Source organism: Mus musculus, chromosome 1, assembly GCF_000001635.26.
Source record: "Mus musculus strain C57BL/6J chromosome 1, GRCm38.p6 C57BL/6J".
Classification (NCBI taxonomy): Eukaryota; Metazoa; Chordata; class Mammalia; order Rodentia; family Muridae; genus Mus; species Mus musculus.
Genome location: NC_000067.6, coordinates 74,216,945 through 74,238,610, shown reverse-complemented (window position 1 = coordinate 74,238,610; position 21,666 = coordinate 74,216,945). Strand labels below are relative to the sequence as shown.

General features: G+C 44.3%; 1 protein-coding gene across 3 annotated transcripts in view; it reads right to left on the bottom strand.

Annotated features, from left to right (window-relative positions):
* Arpc2 (actin related protein 2/3 complex, subunit 2) overlaps positions 1 to 2,121 on the bottom strand; it is a 31,720-nt gene extending 29,599 nt beyond the window's left edge. The window contains exons 1-2 of one of the 3 annotated variants that reach the window (XM_030243491.1): positions 2,055 to 2,121; positions 1,712 to 1,793 (exon numbers count right to left, since the gene is read on the bottom strand). In XM_030243491.1, coding sequence (XP_030099351.1) covers positions 1,712 to 1,785 — 74 coding nt within the window. In that variant the 5' untranslated portion in view covers positions 1,786 to 1,793; positions 2,055 to 2,121. Of the gene's footprint in view, positions 1 to 1,711 lie in introns of all 3 variants that reach the window. The other 2 variants (NM_001357387.1, NM_029711.2) reach the window with 2 other exon arrangements.
* Positions 2,122 to 21,666: the final 19,545 nt, after the last annotated feature.

Sequence of the window (21,666 nt, the reverse complement as noted above, 5' to 3'; positions counted from 1 at the left end):
CATAGACCACCAACCACAGAACTTTAAGGAGAGTTTTCTAAAAGAAAAAGGGCTACAGAAAGTTCTGAATAATGGGTCACATCTTAGAATCAAGTTATTAATAAGTAAGTGTGAAAGTCCTCCTCCATTTAAAGGCATGCCTCCACTTGAACACACACAGCCATTTATCTTGTAGATCAGCTTGTAACCACCCAGGACTCATTCTTTGCTAGTCAAGACTTGAGAATGTATGTATTAAGATCAGCAGTGAAAATGCAGAAGTTATTTTAACTTCCTCCTTTGTGCTACACTAATTAAAAAAAAAAAAAAGCACGCACCCCCCTCACCCACAGTAAGTGCCCTGTGTTGACTAACTCCAAAACTCAAAATGCAAAGAAGCTGCAGACAAGAAACAAGTGAGGTGCACAAATGCTCAACTGCAGTCCAGGGCAGGAAACAGCATGACACTGAATGCACCAATTCAAGGAATGTCCCATTTTGTTTTGCAGGTAAAATCTGTAACCTTACAAAAGAGACGGAGCAGACAATGTATTCCGAGTAAGTAGTGGGTTCATGCTTTCGATGTCTGTGAACCACAAGTTCATTACAAATGCTTAGAATTAAAGGGGGAGAATGAATGAATTCCCCCTCTCCCAGTCCTCTTCCCTCTGTGGATCGGCAAGCACTTTCCTATTTCTAGTTCCTAGTTCACAGAAAACAGCCTGCACTTATTTCCTAACTGTGAAACCAAAATGTGAAGCCCCACCTTTACCAATGAGGAAATGAGGCAAAGGAATGGCCACAGGCCACCATAAATTAGAACCTAAAACCCAATTCCTCTGCTCAGGTTTTAAATATATTAGAGAGGCAACGCGGCTTTAAGGGAGGAGTTTGCTTTTTTGTGTATGACAGAGAGGGCTGGAAATACGTCCCATATATTAAGATGCTGATGTTATAAATGGTTATCTTAAGAACTTTATAGATTCTGGGAGCAGAAGCAGCTATTAACCCAGTCGGCATTACTACAGAAGAAATCAAAGACCGGGGTCTTTGATAAGAATTTAAGACACACAACCAATAAGTAAATAGAGCAAGCTTGTCTCGAGAGCTAAAGAGAGTGTGGATGGAGAACCGTTGGCTTTGCCTAAAGGATATATAACAAAATGGCTAGTTTCACAGTAGGTTAGAGATTTTTTTTACCCCCCTAGCAGCCTGGGTCTGCTTTCAGTCTTGCCTCCTGCTTTTCCTGGGGTCTCGAGAGATGGGGGTGGGGAAGCAGAATGCTGGTGGCGATCTGGGCCTACACGTTCTTCCCACCTCGCCCTGGGAATTCCTGAAAACTCCATTCAATCCAGCTTCCCCAAAAGGGTCTCTCTGGGTTCGGTACAATGACGGAAAAGACAGAGGGAAGTGCACCCCTCTCTTCCCCCCTGAGGACCGTAGGCTCTCGGGCGTGACTTCTGGCCTCGGCTGCCCTCACGTCCTACAGGTCTCCTGTTCTCTGGCACGCCTTGCCCCTGTCCTCTCGCTGCTTCCGCATCCCTATCTCAGCCTCTCCCCACGCATCTCAGGCCCTCGGCTCACCGCGCCCCGTGGCTTCCCACGTCCATCCTGCCAGGGAAACCCTGAAGCCGCGCCAGGTTCCCGATTTGTCCCCCTCTAGGGCTGGGGAGCTGGACGCCACCCGGGATTTAGCTGGGGTCAACTCGGCCTCCTCCCGGCGTGCGCTTACCCGGCGGCCGCGTTCTCGAACTTGAGCGCGAGCGTCTCCTCGATGATGCGGTTGTTCACCTCCAGCAGGATCATGGCGGCGGCTGCCCCGGGCAGGGGAAGGAGAAACAAGGGCGGTGAGGGTGGGCAATCGAGGGTAGGACGGAGGGAGCGGCCCCGCTGCCCCTGACGAGGGGGGCTGGGTGCGGTAGGTGAGGGGAGAAGGGGACGGGGAGCGGGGTGGGGAGAGGCGGACACACGCGCTGGCCCGGCACGCGCTGCCTGTAGCAGGCAGCCACCACCCGACCGACCTGGCCCCCGAAGCTTCAACCCGCCTGCCGAGCCGCCGCCGCCTCCGCCGCCGCCTTACTTGACGATCCCGGTCCCCGCCCAGCCCCCGGCTCCAGCCGGCCACTTCCGCTCTCACACCCACTTCCGCTCGCCGCCCGCACGCGCGGCCCCGCGGCGCCATTTCCGCTTCGACCTCGCGCGTGCACTCGCCCGCAAGCGCGTCCCGGTGAGGAGGCAGGCAGAGGGCATGCGTGCGCATGCGCCACACGCCGCCCCGCTCCTCCTGACCAGGAGAGTCCTACGCTCACCTGTCATTCCCCGTTGTCCGTACAATCCACCTGCCCCTTTCGCGAATATTCCAGAAGCCTGATTCCACCCTTCCGATATTATTTCAGAAGCCCCCTTAAGAAGCTTGTTTGGGGTGGGGGGGATCCCTTGCTTCCAACTTGTGGGTGCTTTTTGCTCATTCCGTGCTTAGGGCTACCCTGCAGCACCGTTGTGCCTATTCTTCGCCAGCGACTGTTTAGTGGCCATCTCTCCTTCCCAGGGATACAGTGATTAATGCAATAGATGAGGACTTGACCTTCTAAAGCTTATGGTCTGCTAAAAGAAACGCAATAAAAGCCCGGCGTGGTGGCGCACGCCTTTAATCCCAGCACTCAGGAGGCAGAGGCAAGCCTGGTCTACAAAGTGAGTTCCAGGACAGCCAGGGCTATACAGAGAAACCCTGTCTCGAAAAACCAAAACCAAAAAAAAAAAAAAAACAAAAACAAAAAACCAACAACAACAAAAACGCAATAAATTCCACGTTGTTATTGGGCAATAAAGGAAAGGAATCCAGATGGGCCTTAGGGATTCCTGTCATACCTTTATTTCTTTGCTTAAGTGCCGCCACCGCCACCTGTCCTTTCAGCTTGGGTACCATGTTTCCACTTTTTTCTCTTCCAGGAACAATTTTAATTAAGCCTCTTCTCCATGCAATAAAAAAAAAAATTTTGTTTGATATTGATCAGAGGACACCTTTTGGTAGTCAGTTCCCTTCTCTCTCCAACACATGGATCCTGAGAATTGAACTCAGGTCATCGGGCTTAACAACAGGCACAACTTGCTGAGCCACGCCCTGGCCCTGTTTGTCCAGATTTTTGAAAGAGGGACTTGCTCTGTAGCTCTGGCTAGCCTTGAACATGTATTGGTGTCTCCAAGTTCTGGGATTCTCAGTTCACACCAATATGCCTTTCTTACTTCATTTCAGTTGTCTCTAAAAAAATCTTTTTTGCTGCTTGTGGTGAGGCATACTTTTAATCCTAGCACTCGGGAGGTGGAGACAGGCAGATTTCTGTGTGTTCCAGGCCAGTCTGTTCTACACAGCAAGTTCCAAGCAAGCCAGAACTGCATGGTGAGACCTTGTCTCTTGTCTCAAAGCAAATGAACAAATATGGAATTCTAAGATTTATTATTATAGGGAGAGTACATGTGCATCGTGGTTGTTGAGTGGAGGCTGGAGGACAGCTTTTGGACATTGGTTATCTTCTTCCACTGTGGAATCCTGGGATGAAAGTCAGGTCATCAGCCTTGCCTAGCAAGTACTTTACCTGCTGAGCCATCTCTCAAACCCCAAAGCACAAATGTGTATGCTAAGCAATAGAGTCCCACTAGCTTTGCTAAAGATGACACCTACGACGTGTCTAATCTTTGCCTGAGTTATTATTTTTTTTTCAAGAAGTTGACAACAGCATCGTCTTTCTCACACTGAGGCCATAGGCCCCTCAGGTTTAGGCAGGTTTCTGACAGCTGACCTGTCACCTACAGAGGGACAAGACTCCACCCTTAGAAGGTATTTGTGCTGCCCTTTTCTGAGCATGCACAATCTGAAGAGAAGTAAAGTTTGCTTTGGAAAGCACAGCCTACCGGTTCTTACTTGCTTTTTCTTGCTTGAGTCACCTTAGCCCAATCCTTAGACTACTTCCTTCCTTATTCCATAAATATCCCTGAGATCCCTCTTCTGGACTCCACACTGGGTTGCCCAAGGAACAGATTTTAGCAAATAAGGCCATTCAATGACTGATATACTGCGAAATGAGCAAATATGGACCCGATTTGGTCAGAACACCTACAAACATTGCCTGTATCACCTTACCCCAAACATCCCATTCCACAGCACAATTGTTTAGAAGGAATAAAAGTCTTTAAAGCAGGACATGGTGCCTATGCCTCAGTCTTCAGAAGCTGACCAGGAGGATCATGGTGAGTTTGAGTCTACCCTGGGCTAAGAAGTAAGCTCAGGACAGCTTGGGCTGCTGTGTGAGAAACCTGCCCCCAAATCAGTAACAACAAACAAACAAATATTTTAATTATACAATTTGAATATATGTATGTGTGTGTGTGTGTGTGTGTGTGTGTATTTGACATGTTTTCAGATATGTCTTTCAAAGTAACAGGAAGGATATGAAAAGTGTGATCATGTGCCATTGTGTGAATAAGTGTGATTCACAGGCCTGTGTGCATGTATGCACACCACATCCACATGTGCGCCTATTGGAAACACTGGAACTGAAGTTACAGATGACTGTGAGCCACCATATGGGTGCTCTGGTCTTCTGCAAGGGCAACACATGCCCTTAACTGAGCCTCAGTCTTCAGAGCCTTCTCTAGCCCCGAAATCCGATTTCCTGTGGGCAGCGGATAAACTTTACGATATTACAGACATTTTCTACCACAACATTCAAACATTTGAACATTAATGTTTTTTAACTAAAACAATATGCATACAGTTTTAAATGTGTATATAAAGGAAGGGCTATAACTCTGTTGGTAGCATACTTTCTTAACATTCACAACATCCTGGATTCATCCCCAGCACTGAGCCTGGTAGCAGTAACTATAATCTCAGCACTCAGGAGGTAGAAGGATGACAACAGAAGTTTTAGGTTCACTTTGACTATGCAGCAAGTTTAGACTATTCTGATCCTTAGTATGTATTTGTACTGGATATTGGAGTGTGAAAAGATTTGTCATTATCATTTTGATTTTTATTTATATGAGTACACTGCAGCTGTCTTCAGACATACACTAGAAGAGTGTATTGGATCCCATAACAGATGGTTGTGAGCCACCATGTGGTTGCTGGGATTTGAACATATGACCTCCGGAAGAGCAGTCAGTGCACTTAACCACTGAGCCATCTCACTAGCCCTCCTACAGGATTTTTAAGCCTAAAATCCACAAACATCTTTGTCAAGTTATTCCACCAATCAGGATTTAGGGATAAGGGATTTCCTTAGAAACAAGTCTTTGTTATAAACTTCTCCTGCTCTTATTGGTTGAGGTATTCAACTGTGGCAGGGGACTTGCTTTATCTAATACTCAGGTTCTAACTTGTTTCCAGGAAGGGACTTGTATAATATTCACAGGATGTCAGTTACCCACTTACATGTTTTTTTCTAGCTAAGTAGGATGTCAGTTCCCAGGGAGGTCTTGGAAGCGTCAAGTTTACTCTACCCCTACTCAAAATGGAAGTCTTATTCCAAATAGTTTCTTATATTGGTGCAGATGTCTGTCTCAGGCTGTGGTCCAAGCTTAGTGTGGGTAACTATACAAACCAGTTCTACTGACTTCTATCGTGCTTGGTTTCCAAGGGTACAGAACATAACAGAATATGGAATCAATTTGGGCATGAGAAAGTTCCCTAGTAACAGCAGAAACAGCATATGAGAGAGTTTACTTATAACAGTAGTAACAGCACAAAATGTCAGGCTAGTCAGGTAACAGCTACCTAGGCCTTAACATTCCATATAGGCCTTAATATTTTACCTAGGCCTTAACAGGTACCACACATATGTAGTACACATACACGAAGGCAAAACACTCATACACATAAATCTAAAAAAAAAATCCTTAAAGTTTTGTTTTAATATAATCCATGTGTGTGTGTGTGTGTGTGTGTGTGTGTGTGCGCGCATGGGGAGGTCAAAAGGTCTCCACCATTTTTGGAAGTCCGTTTTCTTCTTCCACGGTCTGTTCCTGGAGTCAAAGCCAGCTCATTAGGGGCTTACATGACAATCACTTCTACCCACTGAAGCATCACTCCCTGTCTGAGTAATCATTCTGTTGCTGTGAAGAGGCACCATGGCCATGCCGCTATCATAAAGGAAAGCATTTAATGGGGCTTGCTTACAGTTTCAGAGGTTTAGGCCATTGCCATCTGGCAGGGACCATGTCAGCATGCAGGCAGACATGGTGCTGGAGCATAGCTGAGAGCTCTGCATCCAGATTCTTAGGCAGCAGGGAGAGAGAGACGCTAGGTTTGGCTTGGGCTTTGGAAACCTCAAAGCCCACCTGGTCAACCTGGTCTACAGAGTGAGTTCCAGGACAGCCAGGGCTACACAGAGAAACCTGTCTCAAAAAATAAACAAATAAACAAACAAACAAACACCCCAGATAGTATGAAATTTAATTTTTCAATTTTTTGCTTTTAATATTTATTGTACTATATTGTAGTTCCTGTTTTTGGATTTTGGGTCTTTTTCTTTTTTCTCTTTCTTTTCTCTTCTGGTTGGATTATTAATAGATACGCCACAGGGCATTATCAGTGTTCTGATAAGCACTCAGTTCAGAAAGGATTGAACTACATCCAGTTATATGTCTTTCATTAAGGGTCCTGTGATAGGTTGTGTATGTATGTAGCCCTGCATGCACAATGCCCTGGGTTTGACTCCCAGGATCCCATTGAAACCTGATGTTTTGGCAATCCCAACACTTGGGAGGTATAAGGCATGAGAAGTTCAAGATCACCCTCAGTAACATAGCCAATTCAAGGCCAGTATGGTCTATAAGAGACTTTGTCTCAAACAAACAAACAAACAAACAAACAAACAGGACAAAACAATCCTGTGAAGTCAATGGGGGAAGGGGGAGATGACACAACATATTCCTGTGATTCCAGCATTCCAGAGGAGGAGGTTAGAGAATCAGGAGTCAAAGGTCATCTTCGGATCCATAATAAGTTTGAGCTGCATGAAGCTGGATTACATAAAACTGTCTCAAAAAAAACAAAACAAGAAGACTCCTAGAATAGCATGCCTTTTTTTTTTTCTTGAGAAGTGTAGGACTAATGGGCTTCATTGTATAGTGCTCTGATAATATCCTCCATGTTGAGAGCCAGCATGGGGCATTGGGAGTCACTAGGAGACTATTTGAGGCTTAGAAATTTGATTGCTGCGAAATACCTAATAAAAAATGGAAAAAAAAAAAAGAAAGAAAGAAAGAAAGAAAGAAAGAAAGAAAGAAAGAAAAAACACTTAAAAAAAAAAAAGAAATTTGATTGCAAGCACTGAATGGCTTGCTAAGGATGAGAGAATGTTTTGAGCCCCAGCAGCCTTGTGCCTCCTACTGCCTTCTACTGGGCTATGGTCTATGCAGATAATATAATCTCCAGTGGTGGGAATGGAGGAAGGGGTGGGTGTGGAATGGATGGCTGGGACAGAGCCTGCACACTGCCTGGAGACCAAGAATTCTAAAGGTTTTGAACACAGACTTTTAGCCATTCCCCCACTTCATTCCCCCTCCCCCTCCCCCCCCCCCCCCCCGCCATGTACTTTGTACTTTGTCTTGGTTTTGGTCTCTTTCAACTTATGATTAAGGGAATAAATACCCAGCTTTCTTGAAATTTAACATTTATAAACGTATTTCAGGGCTTTTAAAAAATGAAATACAGGGGGCTGGAGAGACAGCTCAGAGATTAAGAGCACTAGCTGCTCTTCCAGATGATCCAGGTACAATTCCCGGCACCCAAATGGTGGCTCACAGCCATCTGTAGCTACAGTTCCAGGGGACCTGACACCCTCACATGTATGCAGGCAAAATACAAATGAACATAAAATAAAAATAAATTATAAAACAAAATATGAAATAAAGTTGAGGTGTTCTATCAGGCCCATCTAAATGGAGCCCTTTCTCTGCTTCCTCCTAGAAATCTAGAAAATATAACCATGACCTGCATTTGACATTTACCTTTCCCACGTGTGCTTCTAATCTGTGCTCCTATTCTGTATGCATGTGTCTAGAACAGTAGACTGTAATTTAATTTTTTCCAAAACCTATTTTTAATGATTGTTCTTAAAAGCTTTAACCTCGGGCTGGTGAGATGGCTCAGTGGGTAAGAGCACCCGACTGCTCTTCCGAAGGTCTGAAGTTCAAATCCCAGCAACCACATGGTGGCTCACAACCATCTGTAACAAGATCTGACACCCTCTTCTGGAGTGTCTGAAGACAGCTACAGTGTACTTACATATAATAAATAAATAAATCTTTAAAAAAAAGATTAAAAAAAAAAAAGCTTTAACCTCTCTTTTAGCCCACCACCCACCAGAGGTAGTGGGAAAGAAAGGATAGGGGAGAAGTGGGACCTGTTTAGAAAGGTTCTTTGGAACAACTCCCGGCTGTGTTGTTTGGAAACTGGCAGTTCAGTTCACAGGTCAGCAGGCAGCTCAATTCACTTGTAAACACTTCATGGATACACCAGCTGTCCAGTTCGGTAGAGTTGGATTAGCAGCAGTGGTGGCAGGACCTAACAGGACAGCCATGCCTCAGCCTTGGCTCATGTCAGCAGGAGGGACCAGGAGGAACACCAGGATTTCAAGTTCTTAGCTGTGCCTCTCTCAGGGAAGTGAAGATGATGGAGTCCACCAGAAGACCCTCACTCACAAAGACCACAGAGACCAACATTACTACAAACCAAAGAGGTTTTTTTTTTTCCAACACATTGGGGACCCCCCTCACATGCAGGCAAGAGGAGAGTCCCCAAACAAACAAAGAACACACTTTTTATATCTTCTAAGGGGCAGATTTAGGCAACAGGTCTAGCTGGCTTATTCTAATTGGTGTAGCAACTAACCATTTCAGACATTGGTTGGTTTGCATAGGATGACTACCTTTGGCCTAGTCCCTCACTCTGCCTGCCTTTATGTTTTTTTCTCAGCATTGTTTAGTCGGCCAGCTTCCTTATCTGGGTCTGTACTTGGCCTGCTAGTGTAGTTTGGGAAGTCCCTTCAGAGGTGGAAGGGGCTAGGTGGTCTTATATTTATTTTGGATTATACAAATATCAGTGAAGACTCGAGATCCACAAGCATTGCACAGATAGCTCTATAAGCAAGCCTAGCTCAGCCTCCATCACCATCCATCAGGTCCTTTTTTTTTTTAATTTTTTTTATTAGGTATTTTCCTCGTTTACATTTTCAATGCTATCCCAAAGGTCCGCCATACCCACCCCCCCAATCCCCTACCCACCCACTCCCCCTTTTTGGCCCTGGGGTTCCCCTGTACTGGGGCATATAAAGTTTGCAAGTCCAATGGGCCTCTCTTTGCAGTGATGGCCGACTAGGCCATCTTTTGATACATATGCAGCTAGAGTCAAGAGCTCCGGGGTACTGGTTAGTTCATATTGTTGTTCCACCTATAGGGTTGCAGTTCCCTTTAGCTCCTTGGGTAATTTCTCTAGCGCCTCCATTGGGGGCCGTGTGACCCATCCAATAGCTGACTGTGATCATCCACTTCTGTGTTTGCTAGGCCCCGGCATAGTCTCACAAGAGAGAGCTATATCTGGGTCCTTTCAGCAAAATCTTGCTAGTGTGTGCAATGGTTTCAGTGTTTGGAAGCTGATTATGGGATAGATCCCTGCATATGGCAATCACTAGATAGTCCATCCTTTCGTCACAGCTCCAAATTTTGTCTCTGTTGCTCCTTCCATGGGTGTTTTGTTCCCATAGAAGTTCAATGCGTTATCCATTGCGCCACAGAGCCACATCCATCGGGTCCTTTTTATACCCTCCAAACATCCCGTGTCCTCCATGTGCCTTGCCTCAGCACGTGTTTACCTCAGCATGTGCATCTGTCTCAGCTGACGTCACTCTGCCAATCAGCCCAAGTCCGAGGAAGAGGCAAGAAGCTACAGCACATCACCAGAAGAATTTTGGTGCATTTCTCTCTATGAAGTCCTGACAAATGCAGCTTGACTACACAATGTAAGGCGGACTGATACACAAGTGTCGTTAGTGAGGAATCCTTCACCATGCGTCTTGTCACATGGTTGCTTTAGCAGAACATCCTCTCTCCTGTGTCTGCGTCAGTGAAACATTCCTTCACGACTCTCCCTTAGCCTTTCACCTGTGTCCACTTCAGGAAAACACTCCTTCATGAGTTTACCCCAGCAAAACACTATTCAACACATCTCACTCTCCAAAGAACCCTTAAATTTCCACTTCAGTATAAAAACCTAAGTGTGTTGACCTGAAATCTCAGCAATTTCCTGGACAGTGAAGGCAGGAAAATTAAGAGTTCAAGGCTTTGTTTCAACTCTGTGGCTAGTTCTAGGCCACCCTGGGCTATGAGAAGGTTTCAAACAACAAGAAAAAGAATGAAAAAGAAAGCAAAAGACCCAACTCTCTTCAAAGCAAAAAAACAAAACAAAACAAAAATAAGCTTTTATTAATTGTATCATATTATATATCTCTACCTGAAAATGGTTTCTTTTAAATATTTTTATTTAGCTGGGCAGTGGTGGCGTACACCTTTAATCCCAGCACTTGGGAGGCAGAGGCAGGAGGATTTCTGAGTTCAAGGCCAGCCTGGTCTACAGAATGAGTTCCAGGACAGCCAGGGCTAAACAGAGAAACTCTGTCTCGAAACTCTCCCCCCAAAAAGATTTATTTAAATATTTTTATGTTTGTTTTTATTCATTTTTTTGTATATACATGTGTTCCTGGAAGTACATGTATGTACCACGAGCATGCAGGAGCCCTTGGAGGCCAAAAAAGAGTGTCAGTCCTCAGGAAATGGAGTAACATGTGGCTGCTGGGAACAAAACCTCGGTCCTCTGCAAGAGTTCTGTACCTGATTTTAACCTCTCAGTCATCTCTCCAGCCACACACCCTTTCTCTTGCTAGCACTTGGTACGATCATTCTTCAAAATGGATCAATATGAGAAAAGTGTCTAGTTGTTTTAAAAATAGCGATCAGCCAGGCTGCTAGAGAAGCATGTACAAGCACTTACAGGAAAAGGAACATGACGTCACCCAGGAAGGGGAACAGACTAGTGTGTTACAGGGACCGCTGCAGGGGAAATGCTGAGTTGGACAGCTGGGGACTCGAGAGTGGCTGATACCCGGGGCTTGAAGCTCTGCTGGCTGCCATTTTAAGTGCTTCCCCATTCTGACTCAGTGAATCTCGGTGACAGCTCTAAGAAGTAGATGTTCCTCTGCCTCATCTTGTAGTTAATAGTTAATGAAGCTGAGGTGTGAGGACCTGATGAGTCCATCCACAGTCCTGTACAGAGCTGGAACAGAGCTGGAACCGAGTCCAGGCATTATGACCCGGGACACGATGCAACACAGGCATCCAATACGGAAACGGATGGTTCTGTATTTTAAAATATGATAAAATTACAATACAAACAAGCACATGCCTTTAATTCCGGCTCCCAGGAGACTGAGGCAGGTGGATCTCTGTGATTTCTAGGCCAGCCTAGTCTACAAAAAGAGTTCTAGGACAGCCAGAGGTACACAGAGAAACCCTGTCTCAAAAACCATAAATAAAGAAATTAAAACAACAGAATGTAAAAAAATTCTGTCATTTTCTTCCTAAACTAACGTCAAAGCCTACTGAAGAGCTATTGACAACTAATGGCTCCTGGGAAGGGGGAGTAATTTTCTTTTAGAATGTATTTTGCTGTTATTCATTTGCTGTTATTTTGTGTTGGTGTGTATGTGTGTACATGCACATGTGTGTAGAGGTCAGAGGTCAACCTTCAGTATGCTTCCTCAGGATCTGCCCTCCTTATTTTGCGAGGTGGAGTGTCTTGCTGGTCTGGAGCGTGCTGATTGGGTGACTTTGGCTGGCTAGTGAGCCCCAGGGTTCCACTTGTCTGTACTTCCATAGAACTGGGATCACAAGTGTGTGCCACTACACCTGACTTTTTTTTCTTTGTGGGTGCTAGGAATCAAACCAAAGTCCTCAAACTTGAGTGGTAAGCACTTTATCAACTATCTCCTCAGTGTGGACTCATTTTTCTATATGCTATTGCTAGCCACTGGTAAGTTGGCCACATTCCACTAAATAACCCTATGTACATGCTCACACAAGAATTAACTTATATAGCTTACTGACTAGTTTTATAGTCATCTTGACACAAACCATCAGGGAGGAGGGAGCTTCAATTGAAAAATGCTTCCTGCTGGGCGGTGGTGGCGCACACCTTTAATCCCAGCACTTGGGAGGCAGAGGTAGGCAGATTTCTGAGTTTGAGGCCAGCCTGGTCTACAAAGTGAGTTCCAGGACAGACAGAGCTATACAGAGAAACCCTGTCTCGAAAAACAAAAAACAAACAAAAACCAAAAAAAAGAAAAAAAGATGAGCCGGGCGTGGTGGCGCATGCCTTTAATCCCAGCACTCGGGAGGCAGAGGCAGGTGGATTTCTGAGTTCGAGGCCAGCCTGGTCTACAGAGTGAGTTCCAGGATAGCCAGAGCTATACAGAGAAACCCTGTCTTGAAAAAACAAAATAAATAAATAAATAAATAAATAAATAAATAAATAAAATAAATAAAAAAAAGAAAAAAGAAAAAAAGAAAAATGCTTCCTAATGTCAGGCTGTTTGGTAAGCCTGTATGACATTTTCCTAATTAGTGATTGGCAGGGGCGGGGGGGGGGGCAGCTTATTGTGGGTGGTGCCATCCCTGGGTTCTATAAGAAAGCAGGCTGAGCAAGCCATGGGAGCAACCCAGCAAGCAGCACTCCTCCGTGGCTTCTGCATCAGCTCCTGCCTCCAGGTTCCTGCTCTGCTTGAGTCCCTGTCCTTTGATGATGAACTGTGATGTGGAAGCATAAGCCAGAGAAACCCTTTCTTGCCCAAATTGCTCTGGTCATGGGGTTTTATCATAGCAATAGTGACCCTAACGAAGACATGGGCCTTTCAGAGGGAAGTAGAATGGAGATGTGTTGGGAAGAAGGAGTTTAGAAGAAGTGGGAGGGGGATAAGAGAGGGTAATGGGAGATGAGTGATATGTTGTGTACATGTATGAGATTTTCAAATTATAAATAATTTAAAAATAATGTCAGGGAGGCTGGAGAGACGGCAGGCAGTGAAGGGCACTTGTTGTTCTTGTAGAGGACTCGGGTTCAGTTCCCAGCACCCTTGTGGTGGTTCACAATCATCTGTGGTAATTCCTCTGCTCTTAGAGGATCTGATGCCCAGACACACACACAGTGCACCTGCATACATGTAGGCAAAACAGTCAAACATAAAATAAAACAAATCTCTAGAAACAATTAAAATATCAGTAACTTTTTAAAAACCAACATTTCCAGTTTTAAATATTTAAAAGACTTATTTTTTTATTTTAAAAATTATTTCTTTATAATTAAAATGTGTGTTTGTGTAGGCATACTGGTATGTGAACATGAGTGTGGTGCTTTAGAAAGCCAGAGATGATGGAACCCTGGCACTGGAGTTAGAGATGGTTGTGAGCCATCTGGTGTGGACACTGGGAACTGAATCCACACCCACTGCAAGCGTAGTAAATGCTTCTGGTCATAGAGCCATCTCTTCAGCCCCCAAATTTTAGGTTTTGTGTGTGCACATGTCCTATTAATAACTTCTTGGTTGGGTCTTTACTTTGCTGAATCCTGAGGGTCAAAATAGGGAAAGTAACTGTTCTAAGACATCAAGAGTTGTGCTGTGCTGGGCGTAGTGGTGGACGCCTTTAATCCCAGCACTTGGGAGGCAGAGGCAGGTAGATTTCTGAGTTTGAGGCCAGCCTGGTCTACAAAGTGAGTTCCAGGACAGCCAAGGCTACACAGAGAAACCCTGTCTCAAAAAAAAAAAAAAAAAAAAAAAAAAAAAACCACAAAAAAAGAGTTGTGCTGTATTCGAACTTCTGTGTTTGTGTGATGTGTGGGTGTGCTTGTACAAGTGCAGGTGGATGTGGGGGTCAGTGGATAGCTTCAGAGGTGGCTCCTGGTGAGACAGCCACCTTTTCTACACTCATCTACGCGTGGTTTGCATGTGTGTGGGCACACATGCATATGCCAGCACATGAACGTGTGTGTGTGTGTGTGTGTGCATGTGTGTGTGTGTGTGTGTGTGTGTGTGTGCCTGAGTGTGAAGAACTGAGGTTGACATTGGGAGGGGGGTCTTCCTACATCACTCTGCCTTATTCACTGATACAGAGCCTCTCATTGAGTCCACCTATACAGCCAGTGCTCTAACTGTCTAGTTTGGCTATCCAGCTTGCTCTGGGAATCCTGATTTGTCTTATGAAGGCTGGAATCACTGTCTGGCTCCATGACTATCTAACATGGGTTCTAGGGATTTGAACCTACTTTCTACTTCCATAGTAAGCACCTTAAAAGCTTCTTTTTTTTTTTTTTGGTTTTTCGAGACAGGGTTTCTTTGTATAGCTCTGGCTGTCCTGGAACTCACTTTGTAGACCAGGCTGGCCTTGAACTCAGAAATCTGCCTGCCTCTGCCTCCCAAATGCTGGGATTAAAGGCATGCACCACCATGCCTGGCAAAAGCATTTTTTAAAAAATTAATTATTAATTAATTATTTTATTTTTCAAGACAGGGTCTCTTTGTGTAGCCTTGGCTGTGCTGGAACCTGCTTTGTAGACAGTAGACAGACCAGGACGGTCTTGAACTCGGGGAGATCCTCCTGCCTCTGCCACCACTGTACAGCATTTTTTTTTTTTAAAGATAGCATGTCTCACTGCCTTAGAGCTTGCCCAGCCAGGCTCAGGGATCTGTCTACCCAGTTCTAGGATCACAAGCAAATATCACTATGCTTTGCTTTTTTAAGAACACAGATTCTGGGGCTCAATCTCAGACGCTTGCAAGTCAAGCTTTACAACCTGAGCTACCGCTCCAGTTCTGTCTTAATGGTAGAAGCTGGGGATAATCTGGGGGCTAGGGGGCTCCTGGCTGTCTTCCATTCACTCCTCCAGATCCACTCTTCATTCTTTTTATCCCCACATAAACTGGATGTTGGTTGGCCACTAGGGAGCCCCGGCAGGAAGAGAAAACAGTGGGTGAGAGACTGCTGTCAGGTATTTAACGCCTGGTTCCTTCTTAGGAGCTCGCTTCTGGCTGGTTGTATCATCAACCAAATGTCATGGCTCCTCTCAGTTTCTTTCTGCCCTGGCCACCTCTTTTCTCTCTACCTGTTCGGATGGAGAGTCGGTCATCAGTTAGTTCCTGTTAGTCTTGGGCTAGCGCGTGTGTCCAGTGATTCTCCCCAAGTCATGCTCTGTAATTATAAAGTTGGCAAGAGCTCTGAGAACTGAGTCTGGAGAGAGGGCTCAGCTGTGAAGAGCACTGGCTGTTCTTGCAGATGACACAGGTTCTATTCCCAACACCCACGTGATGGCTCACAATTGTCTGTAATTCTATTCTCAAGGGACCTGGCACCCTCTTCTGACCTGTGTGGGCAGCAGGCAAGAACGTGATACACATACATGCAGGAAAACATCCATACATAAGACATAAATAAATCATTAAAAACAAACAAACAAAAATTCGGGACAATGGACCAGCTGAGCATTTTACAGTATATGAAGTATATATAGTATAGAAGTATATATAGTATAGAGAAGAATATATTGAAGGACGAGGCTGATGGATATTTTGGTGAACTCATCCTCCCAGCAGGGAATCATGAGGATTGTGGATCACATCAGTGATACTATTTACTGATGTGAGCACGGGCAAGAGAGACCTTGTCCCACAAGGACTGCAATTGTGTGTTTTATCTGCCTAGCATCATAGAAGCTGGCCATTGCTTCAGATCTCCTGAGTGTAGACTGAAGTGGCTTTCCTGCTGGTGGAGAGGACTGAAGAGACCAACAGACCTTTTGCTTGTTTTTCAACTAGTTTTCTTCTTTCCTTTTTGGATATAAGTATTTAAGGAAGTCTGTTGGGCCACTAGCTGACTGGAACAATAGCAAAAAACAAAAATAAAAACAAAAACAAAAAGATTTCAATGACTACGTGTCTTAGTTAGGGTTTTACTCCTGTGAACAGACACCATGACCAAGGCAAGTCTTATAAGGATAACATTTAATTGGGGCTGGCTTACAGGTTCAGAGGTTCAGTCCATTATCATCAAAGCAGGAACATGAAAGCATCCAGATAGACATGGTGCAGGAAGAGCTGAGAGCTCTACATATTTGAAGGCTGCTAAAAGAAAACTAGCTCCCATGTAGTTAGGAGGAGGATCCTATAACCCACCCCAACAATGATACACTTTCTCCAACGAGGACATTCCCAATAATGCCACTCCCTGGGCCAAGCATATTTGGGCCACTACACTACACATGCTAAGAATTAGTCTCGGAAAAAATAGTTTGGAAAAGGCACCAGGCATGTGAATTATGGGCCTGGAGAGATGGCTGAGCAGTTAAGAACATATACAGGTCTTGCAGAGATCCTGAGTTTTGCTTTCAGTATTAATGCTTGATGGCTCACAGGGTCTGTGTCTACAGTTCTGGGGGATCTGACATCCTCTTCTGGCCTCTATGGGCACCTACATTTGTGTACATACCCACACATAGACACACAATTAAAAGTAAAAATAAAGCTGGGCGTGGTGGCGCACACCTTTAATCCCAGCATTTGGGAGGCAGAGGCAGGCAGATTTCTGAGTTCGAGGCCAGCCTGGTCTACAAAGTGAGTTCCAGGACAGCCAGGGCTATACAGAGAAACCCTGTCTTGAAAAAAAAAAAAAAGTAAAATAAGGGGGCTGGAGAGATGACTCAGTAGTTAAGAGTACTCTCCCAGAGGTCCTGAGTTCAATTCCCAGCAACCACATGGTGGCTCACAACCATCTATAATAGGATCTGAGGACCTTTTCTGCAGTGTCTGAATAGAGCTACCGTGTACTTATAGACATTAAAAAAGAAAGAAAGAAAGAAAGAAAGAAAGAAAGAAAGAAAGAAAGAAAGAAAGAAAGAAAGAAAGAAAGGAAGAAAAGCAAAAATAAGCCTGATGTGGTGGTGCATGGCTTTAATCCCAGCACTTGGGAGGTAAAGCCGGGTGGATCAATGTGAGTCTGAGGCCGGCCTTGTGGACAAAGGGAATTCCAGGACAGCCAGGGCTATACAGAGAAACTTGGTCTCTCTTTTTTTTTTTCGATTTATTTATTATTATAAAATAAGTTCACTGTAGCTGTCTTCAGATATGCCAGAAGAGGGCGTAAGATCTCATTACGGGTGGTTGTGAGCCACCATGTGGTTGCTGGGATTTGAACTCTGTACCTTTGGAAGAGCAGTCAGTGCTCTTACCCACTGAGCCATCTCACCAGTCCGAAACTTTTGTCTTAAAACAACAAAAATAACAATATTTAAAAATATAAGTGAAGGATTGTAACCTTTCCCAGCTAACAACAATCCTTGAGATAGTGTGGAGGGAGAAATTTTTATTTGCCAAGTTATCATTTTAATATTAAAATTGTCTTCTTTTCTTTAAAAAATTGTAAAGTACAATTTTAAAGCAGAGGCAGGCAGATATCTGTGAATTTGGGACTAGCCTGGTCTACATAGTGAGTTCTAGGACAGAAAAGACTACATAGAGAAACCCTATTTCAAAACAAATCAAAACAAAATAAACAAAACCAAAACCAACCAACCAACCAACCAACCAGAAAAGGAGTCAGAGAGAAAGGTCAGCGGTTAAGCACTGCTCTGCCAGAGGGCTCAGTTCCCAAAGTGGACATGACAGCCTTCAACCATCTGTGACTCCAGTTTTATGCACCCCCCCCAAGTTTGATAAAATACATGAACCTGTATTTCCTATGTACTGGACAAACTTAAAGCAGAGTAAAACCAGAGATTTTAGAGACATTATAGTCAAGAAGTTGAAAGACAACAGAGAGAAAATCTTGAAAGTAGCAAGAGATGGTTGATTGATTCATTTTATCAGGCGAACCTCAACAAGAACTAACAGCTAATTTCTCGTTTGAAATCATGGAGGCCAGGGGACAGGAGGAGAATGGCATCCTTGAGAAGCCGGAAGAGAAACCTGTCAGTCAGAATGTTGTGTCTAACCGAATTATTCTTCATAAGGTAAGATGAGATTAATACTCGCACACACACACACACACACAAACAAAAGCAAAAGCCATTCATCACTAGCAGCCCTTTCCAGTGAGAAATCGGAATAGAAATCCTTTAGAGCAAAACAAAACTATAGGCTGTAATGACTCCCGCCCTGAAGGTGCATGAAGATTAAGGAAATCCAGAAGTCATCACACAGGTAAACATAAAGTGTAGTACAGTTGTAGTCTTTAACATCATGGCTCTATTTCTTATGTGATTTAAAGCACAAACGTGTAAACAACTATGAATCTGTTACAGGATATTTAAAGATGTTGCCTGGGCCAATACTATCGGAGAGGAACGGATGGTTCTGGGATAGCTGCCGTTAACGCTTGCTGTTGAACTGAGTTGGTACCAATTCAAACTGAATTTCTCCAAGTTTAGGGTGCCAGTTGTAATCCCCATGGCAACCACTAAGAAAGTAAGTTAAAATATACAGTGGAAAGAGATGTAAAAGGAAAAGAGGGAAAGAAATTGACATTATAGAGCTGGGTGTGGTGGCACACACTTCTAAATTGGCACCTGGAAGGTGGAAGCCGGAGAAGTGGAAATTCAAGGTAATTCTCGGATATGTAGCAAGTTCAAGGCCAGTCTGGATTACATGAGATGTATAAAAAGAGGCATCACACATTAGGAACATTACACACAATGGGCTGCAAAGTGGCTCTGTGGTTAAAAGCAGGGGTTGGTCTTGCAGAAAACCTGAGTTTGATTCCCAGCACCCACGTGGAGGCTCAAAATCTTTGGTAACCAGTTCCAGGAGATCTGACACCTTTTCTGGTTAACCCAGGCCCCAGGCATGCAAATGCATATACATATCTGCATATATACTTACATGTATACATATATATGTATACACATACACATGCATACACCATACACATAAACACCATACACATAAAATGAAATAAAATAATCTTAAAATTAAACAAAGCAAAATATGGTGTGTGCTGTTATAACCCTAATACTCAGGAGGTTGAAGCAGGAGGATCACAAGTTTGAGGTGAGCCTGGTCTACACAGTACGCTTCCAGGCCAGAAAAGATTAAAATTCATCCGAAAGAATAAATTAGGAATAAATTTAGATAAGGAGATGAAAGATTCGCGCATTAAATCTGTGAAGCACGGATGAGAGACATCTAAAAAGAGCTCTATAAACAGAATGACAACCATGTCGATAGATTGAAAGAGCTAATGTTATTGTTATTATTATTTAAAGCAATTTATAGATTCAGTGCAATCATTATCAAGCTTCCAATGGCTCTTTCTCTTTTTCTTTTGCCAAAATTTAAACTGACTTCCAAACTTATATGGGAATGTAAGGGCCTCTGAGTGGCCAAAACAATATTGAAAACTAAAACTAAAATAAATAAATAAAATAGAGGTCTCATGCTTTCTGGTCTTCCTTCCTTCCTTCTTCTTTTGTTTTTGTGTAACTCTAACTGTCCTGGAACTCCCTCTGTAGAACAGGCTGATCTCAAACTCAGAAATCCGCCTGCCTCTGCCTCTCAAGTGCTAAGATTAAAGGCATGTGCCACCACTGCCCGACCTCTGCTTTCTTACTTCTTTTTAAAAATTAATTATTGTATTTATTTACATTCTATCCTTTGCCTCCCCTTCCCCTGCCCCCTCCCACAGTTCCTTCTCCCCCTCCCCCTCCTCCTTGCCTCTGAGAGGGTGCTCCCCCATCTCCCTTCCTGGGTTCTCAAGGCTCTTGAGGATTAGGTGCGCCTTCTCCCACGGAGGCCAGACCAGGCAGTCCTCTGCTATACATGTGTCGGGGCCCTTGGACCCGTATGTATGCTGCCTGGTTGGTGGCTCAGTCTCTGGGGGCTCCCAGGGGTCCGGGTTAGTTGGGACTGCTGGTTTTCCTATGGGTCGCCCTCCCTTTCAGCGCCTTCAATTCTTCCCCTAATTCCTTCATAGGGGTTCCCGACCTCAGTCCAGCGGTTGGCTGTAGGTTTCTGCATCTGTCTCAGTCAGCTGCTGGTGGGACCTCTTAGAAGACAGCCATGCCAGGTTTCTGTCTGTAAGCACACCACAGCATTGGTAATAGTGTCAGGCCTTGGTGCCGCCCCCCACTGCCTTGAGTTGGATCCCATGTTGGGACTGGTCACTAAACAGACCTTCTTCCTTCAGTCTCTTTTCCACCTTTGTCCCCGTGGTTCTTTTAGACAGGAACAATTCTGGGTCAGAACAGCCTCTGGTTTCTTATGTGTGACAATCAGGACAGTGCTGTGCTGACATGTGGCTATCTAACAATGTAGTAGATCTGAGAGTTTAGTGACAATCCAAAACAACTGCAGCCGATTAATTTTTTGATAAGAGTGACATTTAGTGGGCTTAAAAATCAATCTCTTTTGTGGATTGATTGTGGATATTTAGATAATAGGATAACAAAAGGATAAACCGTACCCTTGCCTCTTTTTCCCTTTCTCTTAACCTGTGCTAGGACTTGAACACAGGCCCTTAAGCATTTCCAGTCTGAGTCACACATCCTTCCTTACTCTATATACAGACGCCAATCCATACTGGATCAATGCCCTAAATATAAATGCCTCAACTGTAGCATTATTAGATAAAAATGTAAGGGCAGCCGGGCGGTGGTGGCGCACGCCTTTAATCCCAAGTATTTGGGAGGCAGAGGCAGGCAGATTTCTGAGTTCAAGGCCAGCCTGGTCTACAAAGTGAGTTCCAGGACAGCCAGGGCTACACAGAGAAACCCTGTCTTGAAAAACAAAACAAAACAAAACAACCCCCTCCCCCCCCAAATGTAAGGGCAAATATTCATGACCTCAGGTCTGGCCCTAAAATCATAAGCACCATATAAAGATCAGCTGCTTTACATCAAAATTAAAAACTTGCTAACGGTTTGTACAAACTGTTCTTCCCACCCGACATGAGTCCCACAAGAACCACCCTTTCCTACAGTCAGCTGAGAGCCTGCAATAAGCTGTGTTTACTGGAAATGGGAATTTATCAATTTGTTGTTTAAACGCTAAGTGGCTTGGGGCGCCTTCCAGGAAGCTATCTGCTTTACAAAAATCTTACATGTATTGAATGTCTCATTTTGGCATAAAAACAGAAGCATACTACTTTTTATTAATAGACTATCAAAAGCTCCTATTTCCACGGAAGGAAGGCATGCCAAACTCTCTTGTTTTGTCTTGGGGGCTCTGTGTCTTGGCTCCGTTCAGTGAGGAGGGACAGAAATCTATAGTGAATTTAGTTTGCCTGGGTGAAGTTGATGTAGCTTGCTCTGGGTAGAATGGTGGAAATGGACAGATGTATGTATGTGTGTGTTGTATACCTGCATGTGTGTATGCATGCTCAAATGTGTACGGGTACACATGTGTGTGTGTGGTTTCATGTATACATGTGTGATCTTGTGTGCGCGGAGGCCAGAGATTGACACAGGTGTCTTCCTCTACATTTCCTCTTTATGTGTGTGTGTATAAACTTTATGTATGTATGTATGTATGTATGTATGTATGTATGTATGCATGTACCTATCTTACTCTCGCTGGCCTTGAACTGGAGATCCTCTTG